Source organism: Rattus norvegicus, chromosome 4 (assembly GCF_036323735.1).
Source record: "Rattus norvegicus strain BN/NHsdMcwi chromosome 4, GRCr8, whole genome shotgun sequence".
NCBI classification, from domain to species: Eukaryota; Metazoa; Chordata; class Mammalia; order Rodentia; family Muridae; genus Rattus; species Rattus norvegicus.
The window spans coordinates 86682852-86709943 of record NC_086022.1 but is presented as its reverse complement, the minus strand read 5'-3'; the positions used below and the strand labels follow the sequence as shown (position 1 = coordinate 86709943).

Genomic DNA, 27092 nt, shown 5'->3' with positions numbered 1-27092 from the left:
CTCTAAACACGTGTGGAATAAACCACATAGCCATCAGCTGCTAAATGGATGCCCATCTGAGAAGCAAACCCTTTAACTCACATTTCAGCACCACCGTAACTTTCCCTGTAGTTTAATTCTCCAAATGACAGATATATCATATTCTGTTCTAAACATTCATTTTATTTGTATATTGTGTGTGTTCGTGTGTGTGTGTGTGTATGTGTGTGTGTGTGTGTGTGTGTATGTGTGTGTGTGTGTGTGTGTGTGTGTGTGTGTGTGTGTGTGTGTGTGCGCGCACGTGCTTATGCTCTTGAGTAAAATAGGTAAGAGGTGATCTAACTGATGTGGTTGCTTAGAATTGAACTCAGCTCTGAAAGAATATTAAATGCTCTTAACCACTGAGCAAGATCTCTATCCCTGGTATCATATTCTTCTTCTTTTTTTAAAATTTATATGATTTTACACACTGTTGTGTTCAGACGCACTGGAAGAGGGCATCAGATCCCATTACAGATGGTTGGGAGCCACCATGTGCTTGCCGGGAATTGAACTCAGGACCTCTAGAACAGTCAGTGCTCTTAACCTCTGAGCCATCTCTCCAGCCCCGTATTATATTCTTAATAAATCATTCTTTAGTTCTTACCACTGCAAAGACTAACATTAGATTTGAAATGTCTGAAACAATTAACTGATTTTGACCAAATGTTGCAAAACTAACTTGGATTTTTGTTTTCTTTGCTTTCATGCCTTTTCTCCACGGGTGTCCCCAAAAGGGAGTTTCGAACTTTGGTAATCGAGATGGTAATGGCCACAGATATGTCCTGTCATTTCCAACAAATCAAAGCCATGAAGACAGCCCTGCAGCAACCAGAAGCGTGAGTTGTGTGACATCATGTTCTCACAGGGCTTTGAACTCAAATCTGAACATGTTATATGTAGATAACATATCACCTTCAGGTTAATGGTTGGGTTATCTCAGAAAGTAGTCATGTCTGGAACACAGAGCTTGAACATCATACAGCATCTCCCAATAAGTTACAGGCTTACGAGAGTAAATAGAAGACATGGTGCCAGTTTGCCCCAATTAGCATCATTTCCCTGTTAGTAATTAAATGATCAAAGATAACTAAAGAAAGTACTGTTTAAGCCACCCAATTAGACAAGATGGATGAAACAAAGAAGTGCAGGCCGACAGGAGCCGAATGCAGATCTCTCCTGAGAGACACAGTCAGAATATGGCAAATACATAGGCGAATGCCAGCAGCAAACCACTAAACTGAGAACAGGACCCCCGTTGAAGGAATCAGAGAAAGGACTGGAAGAGCTTGAAGGGACTCGAGACCCCATATAAACAACAATGCCAACCAACCAGAGCTTCCAGGGACTAAGCCACTACCTAAAGACTATACATGGACTGACCCTGGACTCTGACCTCATAGGTAGCAATGAATATCCTAGTAAGATCACCAGTGGAAGGGGAAGCCCTTGGTCCTGCCAAGACTGAACCCCCAGTGAATGTGATTGTTGGGGGGAGGGCAGCAATGGGGGGAGGATGGGGAGGGGAACACCCAAATAGAAGGGGAGGGGGAGGGGTTAGAGGGATGTTGGCCCGGAAACCGGGAAATGGAATAACAATCGAAATGTAAATAAGAAATACTCAAGTTAATAAAAAAAGGAAGTACTGTTTAGATTTTTTTAATCTGGCTGAAAAATGCAGAAGAAAATAGGTTAAATGAGAAGTGCCTTGTTCAGTAAATGCTGAAATGTTCATTCATGAACATCGTGGCAGTCCTTAGAAGCAAATAGTTGTTTCCTCGACTCAGTGTCAAGTGAGTTTGATGAAGGTAAACGGAGGGGATTTTAAAGATGTTCGAACTCCAGTATTTGAAGTGTGTGGTGACCACGTGCTTGCCTGTGTTGGGGTTGCAGAATTGAAAAGCCGAAAGCCTTATCCCTCATGCTGCACACAGCAGACATCAGTCATCCTGCGAAAGCGTGGGACTTGCACCACCGCTGGACCATGTCTCTCCTGGAGGAGTTCTTTAGACAGGTACCTTGTGTCTTGCTGGTCATCATTGCTGGTATTCGATACTTTGAGTATCAAATATTTTGGCACCTCTTTGGCAAGGACCATAGAGGACGTTGTTATTCCTCTAGGGGCGGGGGGCTTTCTCACAGTTGTTTTATTTCTGTATATGTAATGTTTGGATTTTATCTGAATTCTGATTCTCAAGACATTGTGAAATGCATTCTGTCTTTGGTGTTTCTGCTTAGATGAAGAAAAGTGTTTCCTTGTGGCAGTCTCTTGTCTGTCATTTTAATCCCCCAACCCCTTTTTAGCCTAATGAGTTACCAAAAAGGTTATTTTGACTCATATCTCTTTTTTTGTCTTTTTTATCTGGGGGTGGGATGGGTTGTCTCTTTTGATGGATGAGCTATGACACAATGTTTCAAAACAAATATGTGGCAAATTGGAGTCAAGAAATCACCAGGAATTATTGTTCAAGTGCATTTAAATGTAGCTGCATCTTCAATCCAGAGTCATGTGATCTCTAAGAACAGACAGTCTTGAATGAGCTTACATTGCTTTAAGACAAATGCAAATGTGTACATATAACAGAATGAGAGAACCAAAACAAGTGCACAGCACCAAGACAGAGGTCTTCAGGCTTAGGCTTGGTTCTCTGGTCTGACACAGCTGCTGGCCTCCCCTTGACAAGAGCTGCTACACAGACACCTGGTTTAAGACATGAGACCTCAGGTCAGTCTATGAAGATTATAGACTTAAGTTATTCTTAGTTCATATCAGTAAATGAACTCAGCTCATTCTTGATCATTCGCAAAGGGGAGAATACAACATAGGTTTTGAGGACCCTAGCCCCCATATATCAATACTCACTATCATATGTCCCCATTATTCCCTCAACTGACTTAGGATAGGCTTTTTCTCTGAGCCTAAGTTTATTATCTGCTGCTATAATACCATACCTGAGGCAGGATAATTTATAAACAATAGAGATTTACTTAAATCATGGCTTTGGAGCCTAGGAACCCATTAGCCTACATCAACACCCAATGCAGCTCCTTATTGCATCTTAACAGGGTGGGAGCATCACGGGGCAAGTGTGCTAACTCTGGTCTTTCTACTTTAAAGTTACTGACACCTTCAAGGGGTATTAACTAATGTAATCGTGTAATCATGAGAGAGCCATCCTCATGATCTTATATTATCCATTTTACCTCCCAAAGGCTTTGCCTCTAAATACTATTAACATATGACTTTGAAAATTAAGTCTCCATCACATTAGCTGTGGAACATAGTAGTTATCCTGGGCTTGGGACATAAAATGATGCTGACACTCTTACTTTTACTATGCTTGTTTGAATGGGAAAATAATAGCACAATAATTTCTGTATGTATTTTTTTTCTAATTGCACATAGTGTGCCAGTAAGTAGAGCTGGAGTTAACAGTCACAAAACCCTGAAACTGTCCATTGGAGATTTGATTCCAATTGGTTTGGTGCCCAGGACTAATAAGATCACCCTTTTGATTATCTTGCCTTTTGCATTATATGAGATTTGTTTTTGAAGAAACAGAAAAGGTTTGGATGAATATTCTTAAGAACCTTTCAGCATTAAATATCCTGTGTTCTTTTCAAGTGTCAATACCAGTGGGAGACCAAGTCACCAACACATTTTATATTCAGTCATTGTCATCGTGGTCTACCTTACTCATTGTGTCAGTTAAATACCTTATATTTTATATGTAATTTTTAAATATGTGATTCCCCATTGGAGTGACAGTTGTTTCTATTTCTATTTCTTTCTATGCATTAGAACTTTTATTCCATAAATGCTGATTTTTGTGTTATTGGATTCTTGGCTCTTTGTAGGTATTAGGCCCTCATAGTATGTGATCAGTACAAAGCCTCCTCTTAGAAATCTACCTCATGCTTCTGCTAGACTCCTTATCTGACCCCTTGGTGACATTAATTAGAAATAAGTATCCAGGTGTTGAGACAGTGTTTAAGTTTTTGAGTGCTACTGATCTGTTGATAATGTTCATTATAATTACAGCATGCCAGCTAGAACAAATTCTCTCCATGTTTCTCCAAGCTTACTTTAAATATGGTTATCTTGATGGCAAGAATAATTCTTTAAGTAGTTCTTTTATTGGCTTATATGTATTTTTATCATTTGTTCTCATGATAAGCCCTTCATTTAACAGAATGAAATTTGTGAAATAGCACAGGACAGGGACCTTCCTAGGACCATACACCCACAGCAGCAAAACAAGGCAGGATTCAAGCATAGAGGGTAGACATTATCCTGAGCGAGTTTCTTCCTATGGGGAAAAAAAAAGAAGGAAGAGCATAATCCACTGACAGACATGAGGTATACTCTTCTCCTTCCTCTGGACCTGACAAAGATTGAACTTCTGCTTCATGTTTTTAAAGGCTACCTCCAACAGTAGTTAGACATCCCATAGTGCTTATCCCATAGTGCTTGTATTAGAGTAGTGCTTTTTAGTGCCCCGAAGACTCTTTTGGCCAAACAATTATGCTGTGTTGTTTTCTAATTCCTGGCTCTTTCTAGTCCACTTTTTATGACAGACTAAGCATTAGGACTGCAAATACAAAAACACTTACTCCCGTTGTGTGTGGCTTTAGGTGATGTTAGAGGACAAAGCCACATCAGTTAAGTTTGATTTTCCTGTTGGACACTGGCTCACCACTGGGGGTTCAGTGGCTAGAAAAAGGCCACAGGTAGCTACAGGAAAACTGTGGGAAACACAGCCATTCTGACTGTGATGTTGGCTCGAGGACACAGGACACATGGACTGCTGCCTAGTTTTCCCTAGGGAACCTATTGCTACCCAGTGAAACTTTCTTTGGGACAGCATGAGCCTTTGCATTCAGAGGGAATGATTGTTCTCCGGAAGCCACCATACTTGGGGTCTTTTGTTTAAAGAAGCAGGCCCCCCCAGGACTTATTACACAATGTAATAGCAATCATTAAAATAAAAATAAGTGGCCTAAGTGGTTGCTGGGGTTGTAAATAGAATCTGAGCAGCTCAGCACACTGTTCTTTTGTTCACCATGACCTTCTATTTTTCTAGGGTGACAGAGAAGCTGAGCTGGGGCTGCCATTTTCTCCTCTGTGTGACCGAAAGTCAACCATGGTTGCTCAGTCACAAGTGGGTAGGTATTTGCCAGCAGATTGGAAGGGACATCAGAAGATACATATGTGTAAAGATCAGAGCCACTGGGCTTGGGGATCCTAGCTAGGACTCTGGTTCACTGTTCCTAGTCTTTGGCAGAGTAGAGTTCTTTATTTCTCTCTAGACTGTGACTGGTTCTAGAAGAGATTACACAGAGACATTCTGGGGTTCTCATCATTCCTGCTGAAAGGAAAGGGAGCTTCAACTTCCTGAGGTGACGGCCATGCCTACCGTTGTTAGGAAGCCTGTTTTGCTTCAGCTGCCGTTGTGCTTCAGTAAGAGAAGTTGTCTCATCACCATGCTTCTTCTGTCCACACTTGGGACTGTCCTTCCAAGGAGGATGCTTTCAAATTGTTTTGGTTTCTTTATTCCTCTTCTGCCATACAAAAAAGAAGAAGACAGAGAGAGAGAGAGAGAGAGAGAGAGAGAGAGAGAGAGAGAGAGAGAGGAAGAAGGAGGAGGAGGAAGAGGAGGAGGAGAAGGAAAAGGAAAAGGAAAAGGAAAAAGAATCACTATAATAATGCATTACCAAAACCCTCAGCTGTGGGAGAGGAAACCAGTGTCACACATAAATAAATGGCATGAGTGAACTCTACTTTTGAAGAGTCTGCTATCACACAAATAATCAATTTACTAAGGAATCACTGCCTTTTCTTATACATTTTGGGAACAGAGCTAGGATCTCAGATACTCTAGGCTAGGCATAAATAGGCCATTTCGCTAAAGTTAACCTTGAGCCCAGGCTAAACACGAACTGATTGCAAGGATCTTGGCTTCCTGACCTTCCTATCTTTGGATCTCAACTGCTAAGATTAAAAATGTGTGCTACCATGCCTGGCCTCTGCTTCAACTTTATGGACCATTCACTGTTGTGTTTCATCATGATGTGTCTTGGGTTCGTGTTAGGTACTAGGCACTGCTAACATTAAAATGGATGCTATAAAGTAAAAATGAAATGAAATGAGCCTAATTATACATGGTACTTGCTCTCAAATATATTATTAAACCACTATTAGACAGTGGGTGAGATGTTAGGAAAACAAAATGTGTTTATAGAATTATGGGTGTTAAAGTTGAGAAACTTTTACAATGGAATACAAAGACAGTGTATAAGCCTTCAGATGTGGGTAGTCCACACAGAGTTAGTAAGTACTCATATGTGAGCTATATCTGAGGAAGTATTCAAGCAGTGCCTAAGTAGGTTGTAATAGATATTGGTGCATGTTAGCAGTGGCTTAGTGGTGGATAAAATAACACTGCAGATGGGAGCTAGAGAGAGCAGAGAGATTAAAGCTCCTTAACATGGTCAGGGAATTCTTAGCTCCAGCATGGCAGGAAAAAGGGGTAGGGAATTACTTACAGAGAGACATTATAGAGAGAATCAGGCAAGGATTTTACATCACACCAAGAATAACATATGCTTATACTTTCCTGTAGGAAATGGGGGCATATCCAAAGAATTCTGTGTGTCATCAAATACTGCCATTTGAGCTCACAATTAAATTGCAGTGAACTGCAAAACAAATTTTGTTAACAGTATTACTTGATCAGATGAACAGTTCTTCTTTTGTGGGTTACATTACAGGATGTTTAGCATCCTTCTCTGCTGAGTATCATCAGCACCAGTAGCACTATCTCCTTATTAACTGTGAAAACTAAATACTCATTTCTGCATTTCCAGATACCCACTCAGAGGAGTGGGCAGTGTCTCCCTTGGCTGGTATTTAATTTCCTTCCTTACATGTGACTATGATGAGTTAGTGCCAGTGTGTGTTTATTTTCACTCAGTGAATCACAAATACTCGTCTAGTTTTCTTTTCTTCGTGTATGTGTGTGTGTTAGGGGCGTTATTAACATAATCACTGTATGTCAGCTTTTACTAACTCCTCAGTATAGCCATTTTAAAAGGTATTTCATTAATGAGCCTAACCCAGTTTCTAGCCCTTTTCTTCTAACTCTTCCCATCTGTCTTCTCTCATTTCTTCAGCTTTGCTGCCTCCTGGAAAAATCCCCCTAGAGCCACCCTGCCCATTGTGCTGTGCTATGCGTGCCTTTGGTACCCAGGTTACAACAGCTCAGTTTCTTACATTCTGCTTGAACTGTTGCAATCACTCTAACAAGATTTTCCTCCCTTACTCTTTCCTACTTACTCGCTGCATAAACCATATCAAAGAAAACTTGAATATATCAGCAGGAAGACACATGGACATCTTCAGACCAGCCTACTACTCCTCCGATTCTAAACCCCAGGAGCTTCCTTCCCTAAACTATGAATGACTGCCCACTTCAAACCTCTCTTGTCCCCCAAGGTCCAACGCATTCTTTACACATAGTCATTCCTCAGAGACCTCTTGTGTGCTTTCCCACCTCGGAAACTTCCTCTACCCAGAGTGAATAGCCATATCTCTCTGGCTACCCATCCCTCAGCATTCAGCTCAAACATCACAACCACCACACAATTGTTCACTGGTCTCTATGGGAGCAAAATGTCTCCTCTCCATTCTCTTCTGTTTCTTTTCTATGAGCTGCCTTCTTCTGAGCTTCTCCTTTGGCCCTGCAGAAACTCTAGGGGTCATTTTTGTGCACTCTAAATCTTACCTATAAATTCCCTGAGGGCTATTCCATTGAATTATTCATCTTCAGCATTTTACAAAACCCATCACAGTGCTTATTACATAGCAGGTATTAAATTATATGTTTAAGCATTAAATTGAATCACTTATTGAAAAGTTCCGAGGAAATTATATAGGGGAAAAGAAACTGACTCATGACATTCAATAAGAATGAAGCCCACTAGCTCTTGGCTGATTTGGAGCTCCTATGTAGATGTGGTGTTTGTTTGCTTGGTTGGGTGTTTGTTTGTTTGTTTGTTTGTTTTAAGGAAAGACTACTTGGTTTCTAGTGGAAAATCTGGACTGGTCCCTGTTAACATATAGCTATCTGAGTCACTGTGGCTTCTCTGTAGGTTTTATTGACTTCATTGTGGAACCTACCTTCACTGTGCTCACGGATATGACTGAGAAGATTGTGAGTCCATTAATCGATGAAACCTCCCAGACTGGCGGGACAGGCCAGAGGCGATCAAGGTCAGTTGGGAAAGTTTGAAACCTGGGTGGAAATGGAAAGCTCTCATTGTGTGGTATCACAGTGAGCTGTACCTCTTTTACTTCTTACAAGGGACATGTCTAACTCCTTTTCTTTCAGAGGATTTGGGATGAAGCTGTGTTCTCTAGGATGACCCATAACAGGTGGCCCAAGGTCAGAGCAGAATGCCCCCACTCTCTGAAACCATTGTTTCTACTAGCACTGATGATAATCCTTCTCCTGTTGGGCAGTCAGCCCCTGCTCCTGATTCTCTAGATGATCATGCTTTGGATCAGATGTCTTAGGAGAAATGAGGCTGGCTATTATCTCTAAGTTCAGGAAGAAAGTAGAGTGCAGATTTTAAAAAATATATAATGAAACACCTCAAATTTAAGCGTTTTCAAGTGCCATGGGTCATAGCATAAGGCATACAGATATCAGAGTAGAACAGAGTAGAGGTCATGCTACATGGCCTGTGATCAGGCTTAAAATCCTGACTCCATTAACTTGTGGAGCCACTTACAAGTCAACTCACTGCCCTACGTTCATTCCCTGTGTCAAAACATTGACAAAATCAACTATAATGGAAGGTTTAGTCATTTTATAATTCCTGATTACAGTCTTGCATTGTGATGAAGTCAAGGCAGGAACTTGACACAGCAGGTCACATCCATACTCAAGAGTAAAGAGAATCAATGCATGTATATTTATTCCAGTTCACTTTTTCTTTTTCCTTTTTGGTTATACAGTCCAAGACTCAAGCCTATGGAAGCCCCAAGCGGGCTCCATCTTCCCACATCAAATTAATGTAATCAAAATAAACTCCCACATACATGTCCACAAACAAGCAAAATGATGAACTTGACCTACATAATTCCTTGTTGAGACTTTTCCCAGTTGATAGAACACACTGCACATCATTATTAATGTTCGAAATAGGATCATAAAGTAGCCCTGCAGGAAATTATAATTTTATATAGAAAATGTTGAGGACAAAAATGGGTGTAGAATACAGACAACTAGATAAGTCATAAGGTATTAACTTTCACAATTTTAATGGATGAAAAGACTAGCTACACCAAACATCACTTGTAAGAGATGCTGAGAATTTTGGATGTTATTGCTTGTAGCTGCCTCTGCTGAGAGCTATTTGATAACATGGTTTGTACCTATGTCAGGCAGCCAGGGGGCTCATCTCACTTGTCAATTTCTCTAATAAAGGGAGAAGAGAACATACATTGGATTTCTGTATTGACTTTTCAAGAAGTACTACAACCCTGCAGGTGCCAACCTCTAAATGTATTGGAAAAGCGGGCAGAAAAAAAATGTTTAATGTCCCTGATTTTAATCTATTCACACTAATAACATCCTGGCAAGTAGGACATACCTTCAGCAACAAAGTGTACTTTGGGCTATAATAGTCCAATACCTAAGTTTATTACATCCCTTTATACTGTTTGTGTGGCGTGAAACACTTGTGTTTATGGATGATTAATTTACAAAATTCATTTTGTAGCAATTGTTTAGTTGCTATGTGAGCAGTTCAACTAAAGATCCTTAAGATGAATGAACACCTACAATGGATCTGCATTGAAGAAACTAAAAATGAGGACAGAAGCCCCTGATAAGTTCACATACTTCCTTAGCTCTTCAAGTACTGGCTAAAACAAACGCTAGCAATCCTTTATTATCATTCACTGGATCTGATACCTTATCTAGCTACTTAGAAATATACAATAATTCACCAGAAGAGTGCTATACTCTGATATTTATTACATGCCTCCCCATTTAAAGCACAAAGTAGGATTCATATCAAATTAGATCCTAGCTAGGGTATGGTCATCCACGATCCCTAAGAAGCATAGGAGAATCATCACTTTTCATAAGCTTGTAGAACTGAAATTAGAGGAATTCTAAAGACCAAAAAATGGCTCAGTAGATAAAGGGACTCATCATCATGCCTGATGATGCATGTGTGATCCCTAGGATATACATGATTAAAAAAGAAGACACCTCTTAGATATCATTCTCTGACTTCCACATATGTGCCCTGGCATGTATAGATAGATAGATAGATAGATAGATAGATAGATAGATAGATAGATAGACAGACAGACAGATAGATAGCTAGAATGTAATAACCATAACATTAAAGGAATCTTGAGTCCAGGAAGAGGGTAAACTGGTGAATAAGTATCAGTTTGCTGACTAGCTTGGAAAAGTGGTCCGTGTGATTAGCAGACTGAGGTACCTTGGAGCAGATAAAACTCCAAGCTTAAATTTTTTCATTTGAGAAACCAAAACAGATCAAATAAATGCCAGGGGATCCTCATTACCAGGAAAAAATAAAGAATGCCCATGCAGTATTGAAGGAAGTAAGGATCACTGTGACACATGAACAGAATGCTCATGTAGCATAGAAGGAATTAAAGAATACTGTGACACATGAACATGCAGTGTTTTTTTTTCTGCTAAAACACCAAATTTTTCATATTTTATGTGAAACAGAATCTCTACAAACCCTAAGGCCAGGGAGGCTCTCAATGATAACTCAGCAAATCCTACTTAGCATTCTGTGGCCTCTCTCACTGCTTGCACTCTTGCATGCTGCAGATGCTGACACTCATCTTTGAAATGATTTCTTTTGTTCCCCAGTTTGAACAGCATCAACTCATCCGATGCAAAGCGATCAGGTGTCAAGAGTTCTGGGTCAGAAGGAAGTGCTCCCATCAACAATTCTGTCATCCCTGTTGACTACAAGAGTTTTAAAGCCACTTGGACCGAGGTGGTGCAGATCAATCGGGAGCGGTGGCGAGCCAAGGTTCCCAAAGGTAATATGCTCTTCAGGAAGAATCATCTACAATTATCCAGGAAAACTCAGTACTCACTTGCCAAGCAAGTGGCTGCCTTCTATGATTTATGGTCTCTTTAAGTATGGCACTTTACTCCAGGGACTGGGTACTGAATACTGAGTACTCCCATGTGACAATTCTCATTCTCTTGAACACTGAGTGTGTAACCGGATATGACTGGTCTCCAAGCCAATTCTCCCTTTCTGCAACACACCTAAACTTCTTTGTCTGGTGTGGAGCTCTGCAGGGACTGGGGTTAGTACTTCCTGGTCTCTGCTAGGCTACCTTGTTTTACATTTCATGTCAGTTGCCACAACTGTAAATCTTTTCTGCCCTTTCCTTGGTCAATAGCTGCTGCCTGCTGTGTTAGGGTATGAGAAGCGTTAGACTTCTTCCAGGAACTTCTTGTCATAGGAATGGTTTTCCTCTACTCATTTCCAACCATGGAACTGACTGATGGGTTTTTTGGGTTTTTTTTTTGTTGTTGTTGTTTTTATTGTTTTGTTTGGGGAAAGTGATAATAACTTGTAATGAAACTAAATTTTCCTGAAGCAAATTTCTTCAAAGTTCAGACCAGAAAGCTGTGACTCTTGCTACCATGCACAGAAAAGTAGAAAAATTCATGCTTTGGGGTCTTTAGTTCATATATTCACATTTGTTTTTTATTACTGAGCATGATTGACACATACAACACAATCACACTGTTAGGATGGAGAGGCACATGCATATAAGAGGCACAAGCCTGAATAATTATGAATCTATGATGCTAGATCTCAGGGAGGCTCAAAGATGTGAATTGGTTCTTGATGTTCATTGATGGGCTGATGGCAGTGGACTTTGCAGAGATGAGCCTTCAGTAGCAGTCAGTGTCTCCTGTCACCTGCTGTATGCCATCCATTTTCTAGATTGAATACCAATGCCACAGGATATCATGGATATTCCCATCCTCTGGGTCCATAGGAAAGGGCTCTTATGTTAGACTTTGATAGAATGCTTGAGAATTCAGTACATGACCTTGTACATGTCAACATGCCTGAGCCCCAAACCCTCAGAGCAGCCAAGATTTTTGAGACTTTGTCCACAAATAGTACCTGCATTGTTTATCTGCCTATGTCAGCACATATGGAGAGAAGGTAGGATGGTTGATGCTTTGGGAAATATTCTGTTACTATAACAAAAATATTTGATACTCATTAATTTTACAAAGAATCAAGAGAATGGTATCGGCATCTAGCCTGCTTGCTTCATGACAGATGGCATCACATGAAGAGGCAGTGTGCAAATTTGAATCTCTATTCCTGTAATCTCACTAATATGATTGTGAAGTCCCTACTATCTTCCAGATCTGACCTAGTCCTGATTACATCCCACAGCTCCCACTTCCAATCAGCATTTAAATTCAAGGATTGGGGTTTTGATGAATGAAAACTAGGGAAGAACTCTAAGTCCTAGCATTAGAGTTGTGGATTCTGCAGAACCCATACTGGATAGATAGAAATATTTCAAACGCCAGACACTGACTCGCCATCAAAATCCTGAAAAAAAAAATCAGGAAAGGCAAGGAGTTTAGATTTATAGTGTTCTTGGGGCATTACTAGAACATTATCTTTTGGGGACAGATGTTGTATCGTGAGCTATGGAGGAAGCCAACACCTGTTCTATATTTTAATTGTAGGCACTGAGAGTCTATTCAAAAGCTTCAAGTATTTAAATCCTCTGTGTTGGCAGGCTACTGCACCACTGGAAGAACACTCTTCCATGATCGTTATACCTGAACATCCAATTTCTGACAACACACAATTTAAGGAGGTCATTCAAAATCATTTGTTTGCAATTATCTTGGTTACTGAAATTACCTTCTGAATCAATCACCTAGGGAAACATTAGATGGCTTCTTCTCCAAAGAATAACTGGTGCTTTCAAAAGGACAAATAAACACCCCATCATTGTAAAATGCACTAACTTTGCAGGTAGAGATACAGAAACTATTTTAAGCAGCATGAAAGGACTTGTCCCTAACCTTGCTTGTGGCCTTTGGGAAGACATCCAGTAGGTAGAATTTGAAGGACACTGGGATTTGTTTCAGAATGTCAGCAATAGGAACAGGAGGGATGAAGAAGATTCCCACATAGTAATACTTATAAAGGAAGTTTCATGGTGGTATGTATTTGTAATCCAGTGATGGGGAGCAGAGTTCACCACTCAGTCAGCGTAGCCCACCTGAAGAAAGATGTAGGTCAATGAGAGACCCTGTCTTGGGGTGGGGGGTAGGTAGTACTTGAGGAAAACACAGACATATACAAACACACAGATGCGTACACACATACAAAAGAAAAAAGAAAATATGTACATGCAAACGAAAGGAACAAGGCCCAGCCCCTAGGTTATAGATATTTAGGGGCATGTAGCTTAGCTATGGGGGCCACATCTAGTTAGCAGGGAAATGGAGAACTGAATCCCTACTTGTACAGTCTTATGCTGGGAGGTTCTTTGAGACTCCATTCTGGATGTGGTCCTTCAAAATAAGATCTCAGAGTTAGCCCCGAGCACTGAAGAACATATGGAGAGTACTAAGGAGCAAATCCGACCTAGTTTGTGTTTGGTAAGAGGGAGTTGTTATTTAAGTACATTACAGAGGAGGGTTGGCCATGTGCGGCAGGATTAAAACACTGGCTGTGATGGTGTCAACTCAACTCAGCTCACACTTCAATCTCCAAGTTATGCTGTTCATGTATCTAACGACATGAAGAAGTTTGGTTTGCAGTTACATTGGTAGTGGTCAGTCTGAGTAAATCATCCCTAGCTATTTTCTTCATTGTCCTTTTTTAAATCCCAAAGGACTTTGATTTTTGAGACAAGATGCCTTCCATGGACTTTTGAACACATATTATTAGGAAATGGGATAAAGTTTAGCTGATGTTGTCCAACCTGAGTTACAAAGTTATATAGACCAGAATCTACATTTGTTTGGAAAACGTTAACATTTTGAATAATTTTCTGAGTCAAGTATCATTTCCACCCTAAAATTTATGGATAGAACAGTTGATCAGTATTGTCTGTATTTATTAATTTCTGTCTAATATTTAATCCTTTTTACATATTCATTTCTACTAATGGAATATGTTTAGTTCATAAATGCTGAACTATTTAGAGTATCTATGTAGACAAGAATAAAATCATTCTAACCTACACACATGTCAGTAACTCTTACTGATGCTCTGAACTAATCTAGTTTTGCTCAGTTCTGTATACACATAGTCAACTTTCCCCCCACAAATAAATATTATAATGAAATGTCATTTACATTCTACTGGTTTTTCCCACCTGGGCATTTTATCCTGATGTTGACTATTCAAATGTAATGTTGTCTGAGATACAGTCATTGAGCTATTCCTTCATTGCTGAGTGTTAGAGTTCCAGGTCATTACTGTATATAATGCCATTATAAATATGAAAGTTTAATAGACTCCATGGGATTCTTACATCAAAAGAGACAACAACTTTAAATCTTTTGAAACCAAATTCCACTCTGGCCTTTTCTTAAAAACCAAAGTTTCTCTCTCAGATGTAAGAACAGTGAAACTGTCTATTTCTCTCCATTAGGATAGCCACATTCTTATTGTTGAGTCAATATGTTTTACATATTAAGGAAAATATTTTAGTTGAATAGTGTCTTGCACTTTCTGCCAAACCCCAGTCTGTCATGTTTCATTGACTTTGCTGAGTCTCTATTATACTACCTACATCTACTCTCCCACAAACTGGCTTTAAGTTTCTATATTGGACAGTGAGTTTCAATAAACGTGATAACATATTCATACAACACATAGTGAGAATCTTTGCAGTTGTTGAGAAATTTATTTTTGCTTATCAGCCCTTACTTTTGTTGAATAATATGATGTTCCTAGCCTGGTGATTAGAAGAGCTGTGTTGTTTCCCATCCAGCTTAGCTTTGTACATTTTATTTTAATTTTTAGATTTACTTTTGTAATGAGTGTTTATGTATGTGCACTATGTCTATGCCTGGTGCTCTCAAAGATCAAAAAACAGGATCAGGTCCCTACAAACTGGAGTTAGGGTTCACTATAGGCTAATGTGTGGTCCTCTGTGAGAGAAGCAAGTCCTTTCAACTCATGAGCCAACTTTTCAGCCCAGCGCATTATTTTTAAATATTTGCCTCCACTTTTATCTTTAACATTTATTTCTTTTTTAAAAAATAAGCTTTGTACTTTAATTGTGTATCATTGACACATTTTCCTCAATTTGAATTTTTAATATTGATTGAAATTTTCTACCAGCTAGTGTACTTAGGAAGCTGTTATAAGAATACCTTATGAACTCATAGGCATGCCCTTAATGCCCTCCTTGTTTCTGTATAGACTGCAATGCACAGATAATATACATATTTATATCAGCAGGTGAGATTTCTATCTCTTATCTCATTTCAAATTACCTCTCTCCTCCAAGTCTTTCTCTCCTGTTTAAGTCAGCAGTTCAGAGTAAATTAAGGGATGAGTAGTCTAGTGGCATTTCCACTATTGAATTTATAGGATTATTGCTTAGGCAGGATGAAGTAGGATGGAGAAAGACTCAAGTGCATTTTTATGACTGTTTAGACATCCAATGTGAGAAACCCCAGATCGTATGTGAGAAGTACAATTTACAGATCCCAGGAGCTCTGCCATACCCTAACTCTTCAGTTGCTTTTCATTGGTTGTTTTCTTAATGAGTCACATCAACCAATGACTGGTTCAACTTGTGACCCATCCCATGGGACAGAGCCAACCCTGACACTATTAATGATACTCTGCTACGCTTGGAAACAGAAGCCTAGCATAACTGTCCTCTGAGAGGCTTCATCCAGCAGCTGATGGAACCAGATGCAGTGACCGGCAGCCAAACACTAGGCAGAACTCAGGAGTCTTGTGGAAGAATGGAAGGAAGGATCAAGGAAGCTAGAGAGCAAGGATACCACAAGAAGACCTATAGAGTCAACCAACCTGGGCCCATGGAGCCTCACAGAGAGGTCACCAACCAAAGAGCATGCATGGGCTAGACCTAGGAACCCACTTATATGTAGCAGATATGCAGCTTGGTCTTCATGAGGGTCCCCTAACAATGGAGCAGAGGCCTTCTTTGACTCTATTACCACCCTTTGGATCCCTTTTCCCTAGCTGGGCTGCCTTGTCTGGCCTCAGTGGGAGAGGATATACCTAGTACAGGGTTCATTAGTACCCATGGCAGGGGGTGTGTGGGGGCTTCCCTTCTCAAAGAATAATGGAAAAGGAAAATGGGGGAGGGAGTATGTGAGGTATGGACACAAGGAGAAGAGGGAGTGGGCTGTGTTTGGCATGTGAAGTGAATAAATTAATTAATTAAGGAAAAAGGAAAAGAACCGTGAAGTTTGCAGTCTACTAGTCAAGAAGCCTTGGGATAATGCCTAGATCTAAGACCCATCAAACAACTCCTCTGTATCCATGCCACCACTAGAACATGTGGATCTGTGCAGATTATCAGTGTCTCACCAACTTCTTCAACTAGAAAGATAGTGTCTATACTAATAAATTCACCCTAAGAATATAAAGGAGTTTGATTGCAGACGGAGAGAAACCAACCTTGTGGAGATGCCATTTTAGTCTTATGTGTGTTTGTAAAGCATCTCTCTGTCTTCAGTAGAATCTCTGTGTAATCTGTGGTTGATGACACTCACACAATTCACAGGCAGAAGATGATTAGACAGGCCGAAGAGCATTGTGGAGTCATGGCTAGAATTTACTAGAAGATTGTTGAGGAGAGAGGACTCAAACTCTGAACCAGGCTCATATCTGATTTGATCATGATGTAATAAGAGCTACTGTTTGTTAACTTAAAATAGCTTGTGTATGTCAGCTGCACTTGAGCAAAAACAGATTTGTCCCCCAAATGCCTTCTCCCCCTTCTCAATTGTTTTCTCCATCTGTGGAAAATTGGTCTGACTCAGTTGTCAAATGAGTTTTTCTTTCTATGATAATATTTTACGGTCTTCCATAGTAAACTACAATTAAACAGCTTCAGATTTTATTTAAATGATTTTTGGCTTGGAGATATTTTGAGTGTTGGAAGTTTTCCATGTATTCAGTAATGAGTCTGTGAAGGTGGCCATAGCTAATCTTGTCTGACAGTGCATTCTAAATATGAATGACACTGCCTCTCCTTGTTTCTGTTTCTATCTTATTTTTCCAAGTTATCTTTAAATTCAACAAAATAAAATATAATATGATAAAATAAAAGCTATCACATTGGGGTTGGACAAGACAAACAAACAGAAGAAGAGCTCAGGAGAAGGCACAAGCATCAGAGACATACCTATTCTCACGTTCAGGAGTCCCGTAAAAACACTAAACCGTGAGCCATCACATAGATACAAAGAACCAGGGGCAGACCTGGGCAAGGAAAGTGCGTGCTGCCTCAGTCCCTGAGTTTGTATGCATTTTGTTCATGTTGGTTTGGAGTCCCTTGTTTTCTTGATGTTCTTCATCCCCTCTGACTCTTACACTCTTGCCTCTGACTCTTACACTCTTGCCTCCTCTTCAGCTTGGTTCCCTGAGCAGAAAGAGAAGGAATTTGTTGGAGACATTCTATTTAGGGCAGAGTGTTCCAAGGTCTCTCACTCTCTAATACCTGGTTATGGGTCTCTATTGTTCCCATCTGCTGTAGGAGGAAGCTTCTCTAATGATGGCTGAGCATGGCACTGATCTATGAGTGTAGTAAGAAAGGAAAAACAGACATCTTTTTATTTGCTTACATTTTAAGTTAAGGAATCTAATGCTTGCCTATTATTCCTTTCAGAATAGGAACAGAGAGTCTCTGTGCTTTGGTGTTTTATCAGTCTAAGGTGCTCGGTTACATTGGTTGTTCATGTAATCATATATATGAATGAAATCTTACTGCTTCATCAAGCTTCAGGAACATGTGATGTATGCAATATACCATGCTAAGCAACTATGAACATGACATTTGGCTCTCTCCTAAAAGCACCTAAGTATGTGGAAGCCTTAGTGAATGTCCTAGGAGCCCCATTTCCTTGGCAACCTATTGGGATTATCAACCCACCATCTTTTCTTTTCTTTTCTTTCTTTCTTTTTTTTTTTTTATTAACTTGAGTATTTCTTATATACATTTCGAGTGTTATTCCCTTTCCCGGTTTCCGGGCCAACATCCCCCTAACCCCTCCCCCTTCCCTTCCATACGGGTGTTCCCCTCCCCATCCTCCCCCCATTGCCGCCCTCCCCCCAACAATCGCGTTCACTGGGGATTCAGTCTTAGCAGGACCCAGGGCTTCCCCTTCCACTGGTGATTTTACTAGGCTATTCATTGCTACCTATGGGGTCAGAGTCCAGGGTCAGTCCATGTATAGTCTTTAGGTAGTGGTTTAGTCCCTGGAAGCTCTAGTTGCTTGGCATTGTTGTTCATAAGGGGTCTCGAGCCCCTTCAAGATCTTCCAGTTCTTTCTCTGATTCCTTCAACGGGGATCCTGTTCTCAGTTCAGTGGTTTGCTGCTGGCATTCGCCTCTGTATTTGCTGTATTCTGGCTGTGTCTCTCAGGAGAGATCTACATCTGGCTCCTGTCAGCCTGCACTTCTTTGCTTCATCCATCTTGTCTAATTGGGTGGCTGTATATGTATGGGCCACATATGGGGCAGGCTCTGAATGGGTGTTCCTTCTGTCTCTGTTTTAATCTTTGCCTCCCTATTCCCTGCCAAGGGTATTCTTGTTCCCCTTTAAAAGAAGGAGTGAAGCATTCACATTTTGATCATCCGTCTTGAGTTTCATTTGTTCTAGGCATCTAGGGTAATTCAAGCATTTGGGCTAATAGCCACTTATCAATGAGTGCATACCATGTATGTCTTTCTGTGATTGGGTTACCTCACTCAGGATGATATTTTCCAGTTCCAACCATTTGCCTATGAATTTCATAAAGGCATTGTTTTTGATAGCTGAGTAATATTCCATTGTGTAGATGTACCACATTTTCTGTATCCATTCCTCTGTTGAAGGGCATCTGGGTTCTTTCCAGCTTCTGGCTATTATAAATAAGGCTGCGATGAACATAGTGGAGCACGTGTATTTTTTATATGTTGGGGCATCTTTTGGGTATATGCCCAAGAGAGGTATAGCTGGATCCTCAAGCAGTTCAATGTCCAATTTTCTGAGAAAGCTCCAGACTGATTTCCAGAATGGTTGTACCAGTCTGCAATCCCACCAACAATGGAGGAGTGTTCCTCTTTCTCTACATCTTTGCCAGCATTTGATGTCACCTGAGTTTTTGATCTTAGCCATTCTCACTGGTGTGAGGTGAAATCTCAGGGTTGTTTTGATTTGCATTTCCCTTATGACTAAAGATGTTGAACATTTCTTTAGGTGTTTCTCAGCCATTCAGCATTCCTCAGCTGTGAATTCTTTGTTTAGCTCTGAACCCCATTTTTTTTTATTAACTTGAGTATTTCTTATATACATTTCAAGTGTTATTCCCTTTCCCGGTTTCCGGGCAAACATCCCCCCCTCCCCTTCCTTATGGGTGTTCCCCTCCCAACCCTCCCCCCATTGCCGCCCTCCCCCCATAGTCTAGTTCACTGGGGGCTGAACCCCATTTTTTAATAGGGTTATTTGTCTCCCTGCGGTCTAACTTCAACCCACCATCTTTTAAAGGGCATTCTTTCACTGTTTAGTTTACATTTCTGTGGAAGTCAGAAGACATTATTATCATGCATATGGTTATGTGTACAGAAATACTTTTATACCTTTTCTTGTAAGTTGTAAATATATCTTGTTGGGAAGAATGTAATAACACATTGAATGACAAATGCTTGGGCTTTACATCAGAGCTTCTTAGTGCTTGCTGTGTGCCAAAAATAAAGATTTGAGATACCCTATCCTATCCTATCCTATCCTATCCTATCCTATCCTTCTTTTAGAATCTGATTTACTTTGTTTGAAATGAGGCCAAGTCATTGACTTGATTGAAGGAATGAATGATTTAGCAAATGGATGAGTTGGCGAATCAATGAAATGATAAATAAAAATCTCATGATATATTAAAGATGACACCAGTAATAAACAAGTACAAGGACTGGCAAAGTAAAAATAAAGCCAGGCATCATGAACATCCACAGAATACTTGTCACAGAGCTGAGTAAACCCAACCTAGGTCCAACCAGGACATGGAGTACTTTAGCAGCTAACACCAAAGCAAATGTCAGATAAACAGACTCTCTGGTGTCCATTAGATTAAAGCAATCATCCTGTATGGAAACAGCTCAAAGAAGAACACTAACTCTTACCCTGTGCTATGAACCATCCTGTCCTGTTGTTTTGAACTCAATTCTTGTAATATACTTTCAATATCCTAAATTACCTCAGCCATTTGTTTACTTAATTATAATATTCTCCATGCTTCTGCCATGCTTGTCATTTCCCCAGCATCAAAAATTGTGCTTGACAATATGGCTGCTCAGTAAGTACCAGCTGAGTGAATGAGCCAATCTTTTCATAAATACTTGACCTATGCATTTATACTGTATTCTCATTAACTAGAGAGTCCATCAACAGCATTAAAAATAATATAGATACTCAGTAAATGGAAGGTCCCAGAATGAGTACATGGCCAAACTGAAGGCTGCCTCTCTTCCTGAGGACAGTTAAGTATCTTGGGATGGGGGCTTCCCTTTAGCTTTCTGAGGTTTGTCCCTATGTCTAACTTCACAAACTGGCTTCAGTTTGTATTCTTCTAATGATGGTTATTTTCCCCAACTTTTTATTCCATATTCAGTTGTCAAAGTTTCTGCTGTAAGTGTTAGCAAGTCTCATAAAATACTATATTTTCTTTTATTTTATTCAGTTTTGTTTTAGTTTATTACTATGGCTGGGGAGAGAGTCTGTTCATGTCTCTCATCCTTCATTAAAATGTGACTATAAAACAGAGTCACAGGCACTTTTTAAGGATTAATGGAAACAATCTTTGAAGACTGCTCACATAAGAAGTGACATGAGGACATGCTCACTAGAGGTCATCAGCAGTAAGAACAGCAGTGCCCATACCATCATTGTTATGCTCCTATTATCATATTCTCTAGGCCCATCCTCTAACTCAATGCTTTTAGAAGTGGCCTATCCTATTGCTACCCTAAATACACCTATAAATCTGATTTGAATTAACCAAGAAAATATCCAACACTCTCAATAAAGCCCTTAGTCCTGTCAGTGTACTGGTTCCCATGAACATCACTGTTGATTATTTTTCCAAAATGGCAGTTTTCCTAATGGTAGACCTCTCTTTCTCTGTCCTCTGCCTTTTCTCATTGCTGTGAATGCAGAAGAGAAAGCCAAGAAGGAAGCTGAAGAGAAGGCTCGCCTAGCTGCTGAGGAAAAGCAAAAGGAAATGGAAGCCAAAAGCCAAGCTGAACAAGGCACAACCAGCAAAGCTGAAAAAAAGACATCAGGAGAAACAAAAGGTCAAGTCAACGGAACACGCACAAGCAAGGGTGACAACCCTCGTGGGAAGAACTCCAAAGGCGACAAGGCAGGCGAAAAGCAGCAGAATGGTGAGGAGGGGCTGCCTGCAAAAGACTCTCTTAGGGTGATAATGATGTGACAAGCAGAACTGGTGTCACCTTCCCTCTCCTGACAGCTGGCATGGTTCCCATTTCTCCAGAGTTATAGTCAAGATCCCATCCTATGGCCACCCACTTAGCTCTTCCTTTCTGCAATAGTACACCTCTTTCTGGCCCTTCTCTGATGCCCTGGAGACTCTCACAAGTGAGGATTCCAATTAAATAGTCCAGCACAGCCTGGATGCCTATATTCATTGCCAAACCATCCAAATAAATATTCTATCCCTTTAACTAGACAAGGTTTCAGTGTGCAGGAGCCCTATTCCTAAAGTATGTATCTGTATATTGACAGAGGCCTAAGCACACATATTAGGTGACCAGTCAGCCTGGTTTGCTATAGATGAAGACTTTCTAGGGCACAGATTTTCAGTTCTGAATTGAAAATGGTCCAGGTAAAGTGAGGGCAATGAGACACTGTGATTTTCAGATAATCGATGAGTTCTTACATGTAATGAAGTGATTATTTATTAACAACTTTGTGTCAACCTCTATATTAGATCTAAAGGATTTAGGAGTGGAAGATATGTGGTATTATGGGGATATAGTCACCCTCAAATGTAGTTCTAAAGGAATGTGCACACGATAGAGATGAGGGAAGGCAGAGTAGATAAAAGGCCCTGAGTCCTACATAAAGAAAGACATTGTTGTTGGTAGTTGAGATAGTGGGATGAGGTATCCTTGGAAGGAGGTGGTTTCTGGTTTTTCAGAGTTTTAGTTTGCGGGAGAAAGGCTTCAGAGCCAGACAGATTAAATAGTGTCAAGGCACAGAATCAGCCCCATTGTCTATGGATAGGAAGGATGTTCACTTCTGGCAGGTTACAAATGCCAGGCTGTAACTATATAATAAGATACCTTTGCAAACAGATCTAGACTCAAGTCAACGACTGTTAATTCGTTCTTCTTGGACCTTAAACTACATAAACTTTTAATCTCTGTATAAAATACATATAAAACCTATTCAGAATTTCATCCACTTGTGAGATTTCACTGATCATGGTAGTCAAGATATTGAAAGACTCTGCTTTAAAACACAAGGTTGATGGTATTGGAGGAACACCCAAGGTTGAGCTCTGACCTCCATAGGTATGCACAATATGTGCATCCATTCGCCTACATGTACATACACATATATACAGGTACACATACAAATTCTAACATTGTAAACATAGTTCCATGTTACAGATAAAAAATTGAGACCCAGAAATTAAAAGACTCAAGCAACCATCACATAGAGATCCTTGGCTTCTGGGAATCGCCATTTTCTGTTTCATAGCCAGCTCTTGTTATCTGCCAAGCCCAGTGCAGCTAGGAAGAGGAGGGGATCAGAGGAATGCAGAGCCCTGTCACTGTCCAGGCAACAGGGATGCTACATGCTTTCTGTAATGGGCCAGATGGTAAAGCCTTTGGACCTTACAGCCCATCAGCTAAGGAGAGCTCATGAACAATTAAGTGAAATTATAGTCCACTAGGTCTTTATTTTTGGAAGTTGAAGTTTAAACATGATATAATGTTCATGCCATGTGTTATTTTGAATCGACCCTTTGTAGATATAAAAGTCATTCTTAGTATGTTCATATAAAACCAGGCAGTGGGGTCATGTCAGCCCTTGATATAATTGATGAGAGGAGCCAATGAATACAAACAAAATGAATAAAAGGAAACCTCCCCCACCCCCAATCCCTACCCCTGTCAACAGGTTTTCAACTCTACAAAGAGTTAGAGAGAAGGCAGGACATTAGTTTACATTTAATACTTGAAAAACTTGAAAGACACAAATTAGGACCCTGAACCTTGCTTGGTGTCATAGCCATGTTATAAAGTGGGAGGCAGTCTGCCATTTTCCTTTAAAATTAAGTTTGGAGTGAGAAGTGTAGAAAGAAATCAATTAAGAGCAACACTAAGAATGGCGGAGGTAGCTGGCGATGTGGTTGCAGCAGCCTGATTGAGATCTAATCTAGAGCTGCCTAGAAGGTGCCTTCATCCTCTTTGCGGAGCACCAGTTCCCACCTGCCACTGTTCCATGTACAGCCAGTGGGAGGTCACCTAATGGGTTCTGTTCCAGGAGTGCTAGCAAATAGGCATGAGCATTTTCTCATCTATGTGGGCCACAAAAGTATTTTCTAGGTTAGGACTGGAGGATATTAGATAGATTCCCCCTTGGGAATCTCCTCCTTCATTAAAGGAATTGCTAAGCCTTGGTGTTCACCAAGACAACTTCTCTGTGAACCTTCTCAGTCCAGCTAAGTCCGGCTGTGTGCTGCTTATCCGTCACCTCCACAAGCATCCGCTGCAGACACAGCTCTAAAGCTCCAACTCAGAACAACAAGGCAGGCCCCAGTTAGAGAACTTCGCATGGAAAAGATGGACTATAGAAAACTGCCAGGACTTGTGGCACTCAGTCCACCTCTAATGCTCTTAAACAGGGAAAGGAACTTTTTGGTTCACTGGGGTTCAGAGGATACTAATCATGTCCTCCAGCTAAAGCAATCTTAAAAAGATCCTGAACACCCCTTCTTAATCCTTCCAGCCAATTTGTTTACCCCATTTCGGTATTAAGAGTTAAAGCAAACCTTACAAGTTAGCTCTAACACGGGGATAACCAGGTTGCCCTGTAACTTGCTGACTCATGGTTTAGGGGAATACAGGTATGCTTAAATTTCTAACTAAAGTACTTGATTCATACATAACACTTTAAAGCTATTTTCTAAATGAGAGATTGTGATGTGTATATATTGTCAGAGCAGGTCATGAGCATTATTCTTTGATTTTCAACACCTTTATGCCTATTTTATGTCAGCCATGTTTTAACATATTTCTAAAATGCTTATAAATACTTCTTTGGATGCTCTTAAAATCATCTTGTTTTCTCTCATTCCCTCATCGATGCATTATATAAATTCTTCACATTTGTTTGCTCATATATGTAAGAGTAGTCTTTTTAATTTTTGGAAATGAGTTTTTGTCAACCCCATCAATTAGAAAGGCACATGTAGAGGCTGCTTAGGATAGTGAGCTCTGCCTTTGAGCAATACACTACAGGTTACATTGAGCATGTACTGACTCGAGTGCATCTGTCCATTGGCCTACATGCAAAGTATTTGAGAGATGGCTCAGTGGGTAAGAGCACTGACTGCTCTTCCACAGGTCGTCAGTTCAATTCCCAGCAACCACATGGTGGCTCACAACCATTTGTAACGGGATCAGATGCCCTCTTCTGGTGTGTGTGAAGATAGCTACAATGTGCTCATATACAATAAAATAAATAAATAAACCTTTTTTTAAAAAAGTAGACATTATTATCCCCCTTCTGCAGATGAGAATCTAAAACATAGCTGTTAGTTAACATAATCAACTAGCTGTTAATTAGAGCTTTTATGTATTCTGGTTTCCCCTCCCTTCACAGCCTAACAACAAAACCGACTTGTGTTTCTTAGTGAAATACCACTAACTTAAGTACAAGCCTATTTGAATGGATACTTTAATTTTAATTTCTGACTGTAATCCAATTTCCAGAACTGATCAAGATACTGATACCAGGGTGTGTGGTCCTCATCCTCCGTGAGCTGCACCATGTCTTGTCCCCGCAGGTTTTTAAGTTTTTCTACCTCCCCAGCTGCACCTATTCAGTTTGTCACGCTTATTGCTTTCAGGTGACTTGAAAGATGGTAAAAATAAGGCAGACAAGAAGGATCACTCCAACACCGGAAATGAGTCAAAGAAAGCAGATGGTAAGAATGTTATTCTCGCCACGATTTCCGTAGATTGTGCAACTACTGCAAACTTGTTAGCATTGTGCCAGGAGGGAAACGGTGCTGTTAATTGCTCCTCACAGTCTGCCCTAAATGAGACCTCCTTGCATTTAAAGAGCCCTACCATCTCTGTGTAGTAAGTTACAAATTCCCACTGTACCTTTCCCTCTCTGTCAATACTTTCTTATCACAAGCACCCTCTATATGCCTCCTTTCCCCACCTGACATTCTTTATTGCAAACATCATAAAAAACTTGGTTCTAGACTCGCTGATTGTCATTCAGTAGACTAATACACATTGCTAATATATGAGCTTGGAAGCTTTTTTAAATTGGATATTTTATTTGTTCATATTTCAAGGTTATTTGTCTCCCTGCAGTCTAACTTCAACCCACCATCTTTTAAAGGGCATTCTTTCACTGTTTAGTTTACATTTCTATGGAACCATTGGTGGTGCAACTAGAGGATGAAATTTAAAGGGGGCAGGTTTTTGTAACCTGAATAATTGACATAGAGACCTAGTAGTTTTATCAGCCGCCTGCAAGCTTAATCTGAACTGGTTCTGAGCTATTCTAATCCTTTATCCACTTTCCAGCCACAGCCCCAAGTTACTTGCATTCAGCCTCTTTTTGGTTTATTTTTCTGTAGCTGTCTGTCCTCATGGAGAACTTCCTAGGTGACCCTCCTCATGCCCAACTTCATGGTGACTGTTTTCTTCCTCCACTGGCCTTTTTCTCCTGGGCCCTTACCTGGCTTATGGCCAACTCCTTCTTCTTGGCTCCCTCCCTCTGACCCCTGCCTGGGATTGGAAGTTCAGCCTTTTAATCTCCTCTTCCCAATCTTTGGCTGTTCAGATTTCTATTAACCAATCACAGATAACTGGGTAGCATTCTTTATACCACATTGATATAGGAGATTCTTCAATATCCATGTTAATGCCCATGTCCTGGCAGTAACTTGATCTCAGAACCCAGAAATCAGCATCTGAATATAATATGCAACATGAATAGGATATATCTAACAATTTCAGTTCTCACATTTTTTATCTTGAGTAAGTTATTAATTTTAATAAAAATAAATATGAGAATTTGTTCAGTGTTGGATTGGGAATCAAAATATGCATCCTCAGTCTCCATATTTCACTGTTAAGAAGAAGTCCTGGAGGATGGGTATTTAGCTCAGTGGTAGAGCGCTTGCCTAGCAAGCACAAGGCCCTGGGTTTGGTCCCCAGCTCTGAAAAAAAGAAAAGAAAAAAAAAAGAAGAAGTCCTGAAGACAATGACAATGCAAGATCATATAAAATGAGCCTACAATGTCATGAGTGGGTCTGCAGTGCAATGTACATCATGAATGAGCCTGTAGTGTAGAGCTGTCTCATGATTGAATGGGCCTGCAGTATTACAAATGGGCCTACAATGGGAAGTATAAACAACTTTCCACACATCTAAAAACTGGGAGTTTTGCCTTTCCCTTTTGGATCTACTAGGTGGAGACATCTCCTTATACAAACTTCTTTGTTTTACCTGTAACCCAGTCTCCTTCCTGATCACTCTTT

The 27092-nt window shown here is 40.3% G+C and overlaps 1 protein-coding gene across 9 annotated transcripts in view; it reads left to right on the top strand.

Moving 5' to 3' along the window:
- Pde1c (phosphodiesterase 1C) overlaps positions 1-27092 on the top strand; it is a 479074-nt gene that overhangs the window by 398204 nt on the left and 53778 nt on the right. For all 9 annotated transcript variants that reach the window (XM_008762922.4, XM_039108434.2, NM_031078.2 and 6 more), the window contains 7 exon segments: positions 756-857; positions 1912-2032; positions 5103-5184; positions 8170-8290; positions 10944-11119; positions 21493-21720; positions 25440-25517. In XM_008762922.4, coding sequence (XP_008761144.2) covers positions 756-857; positions 1912-2032; positions 5103-5184; positions 8170-8290; positions 10944-11119; positions 21493-21720; positions 25440-25517 — 908 coding nt within the window.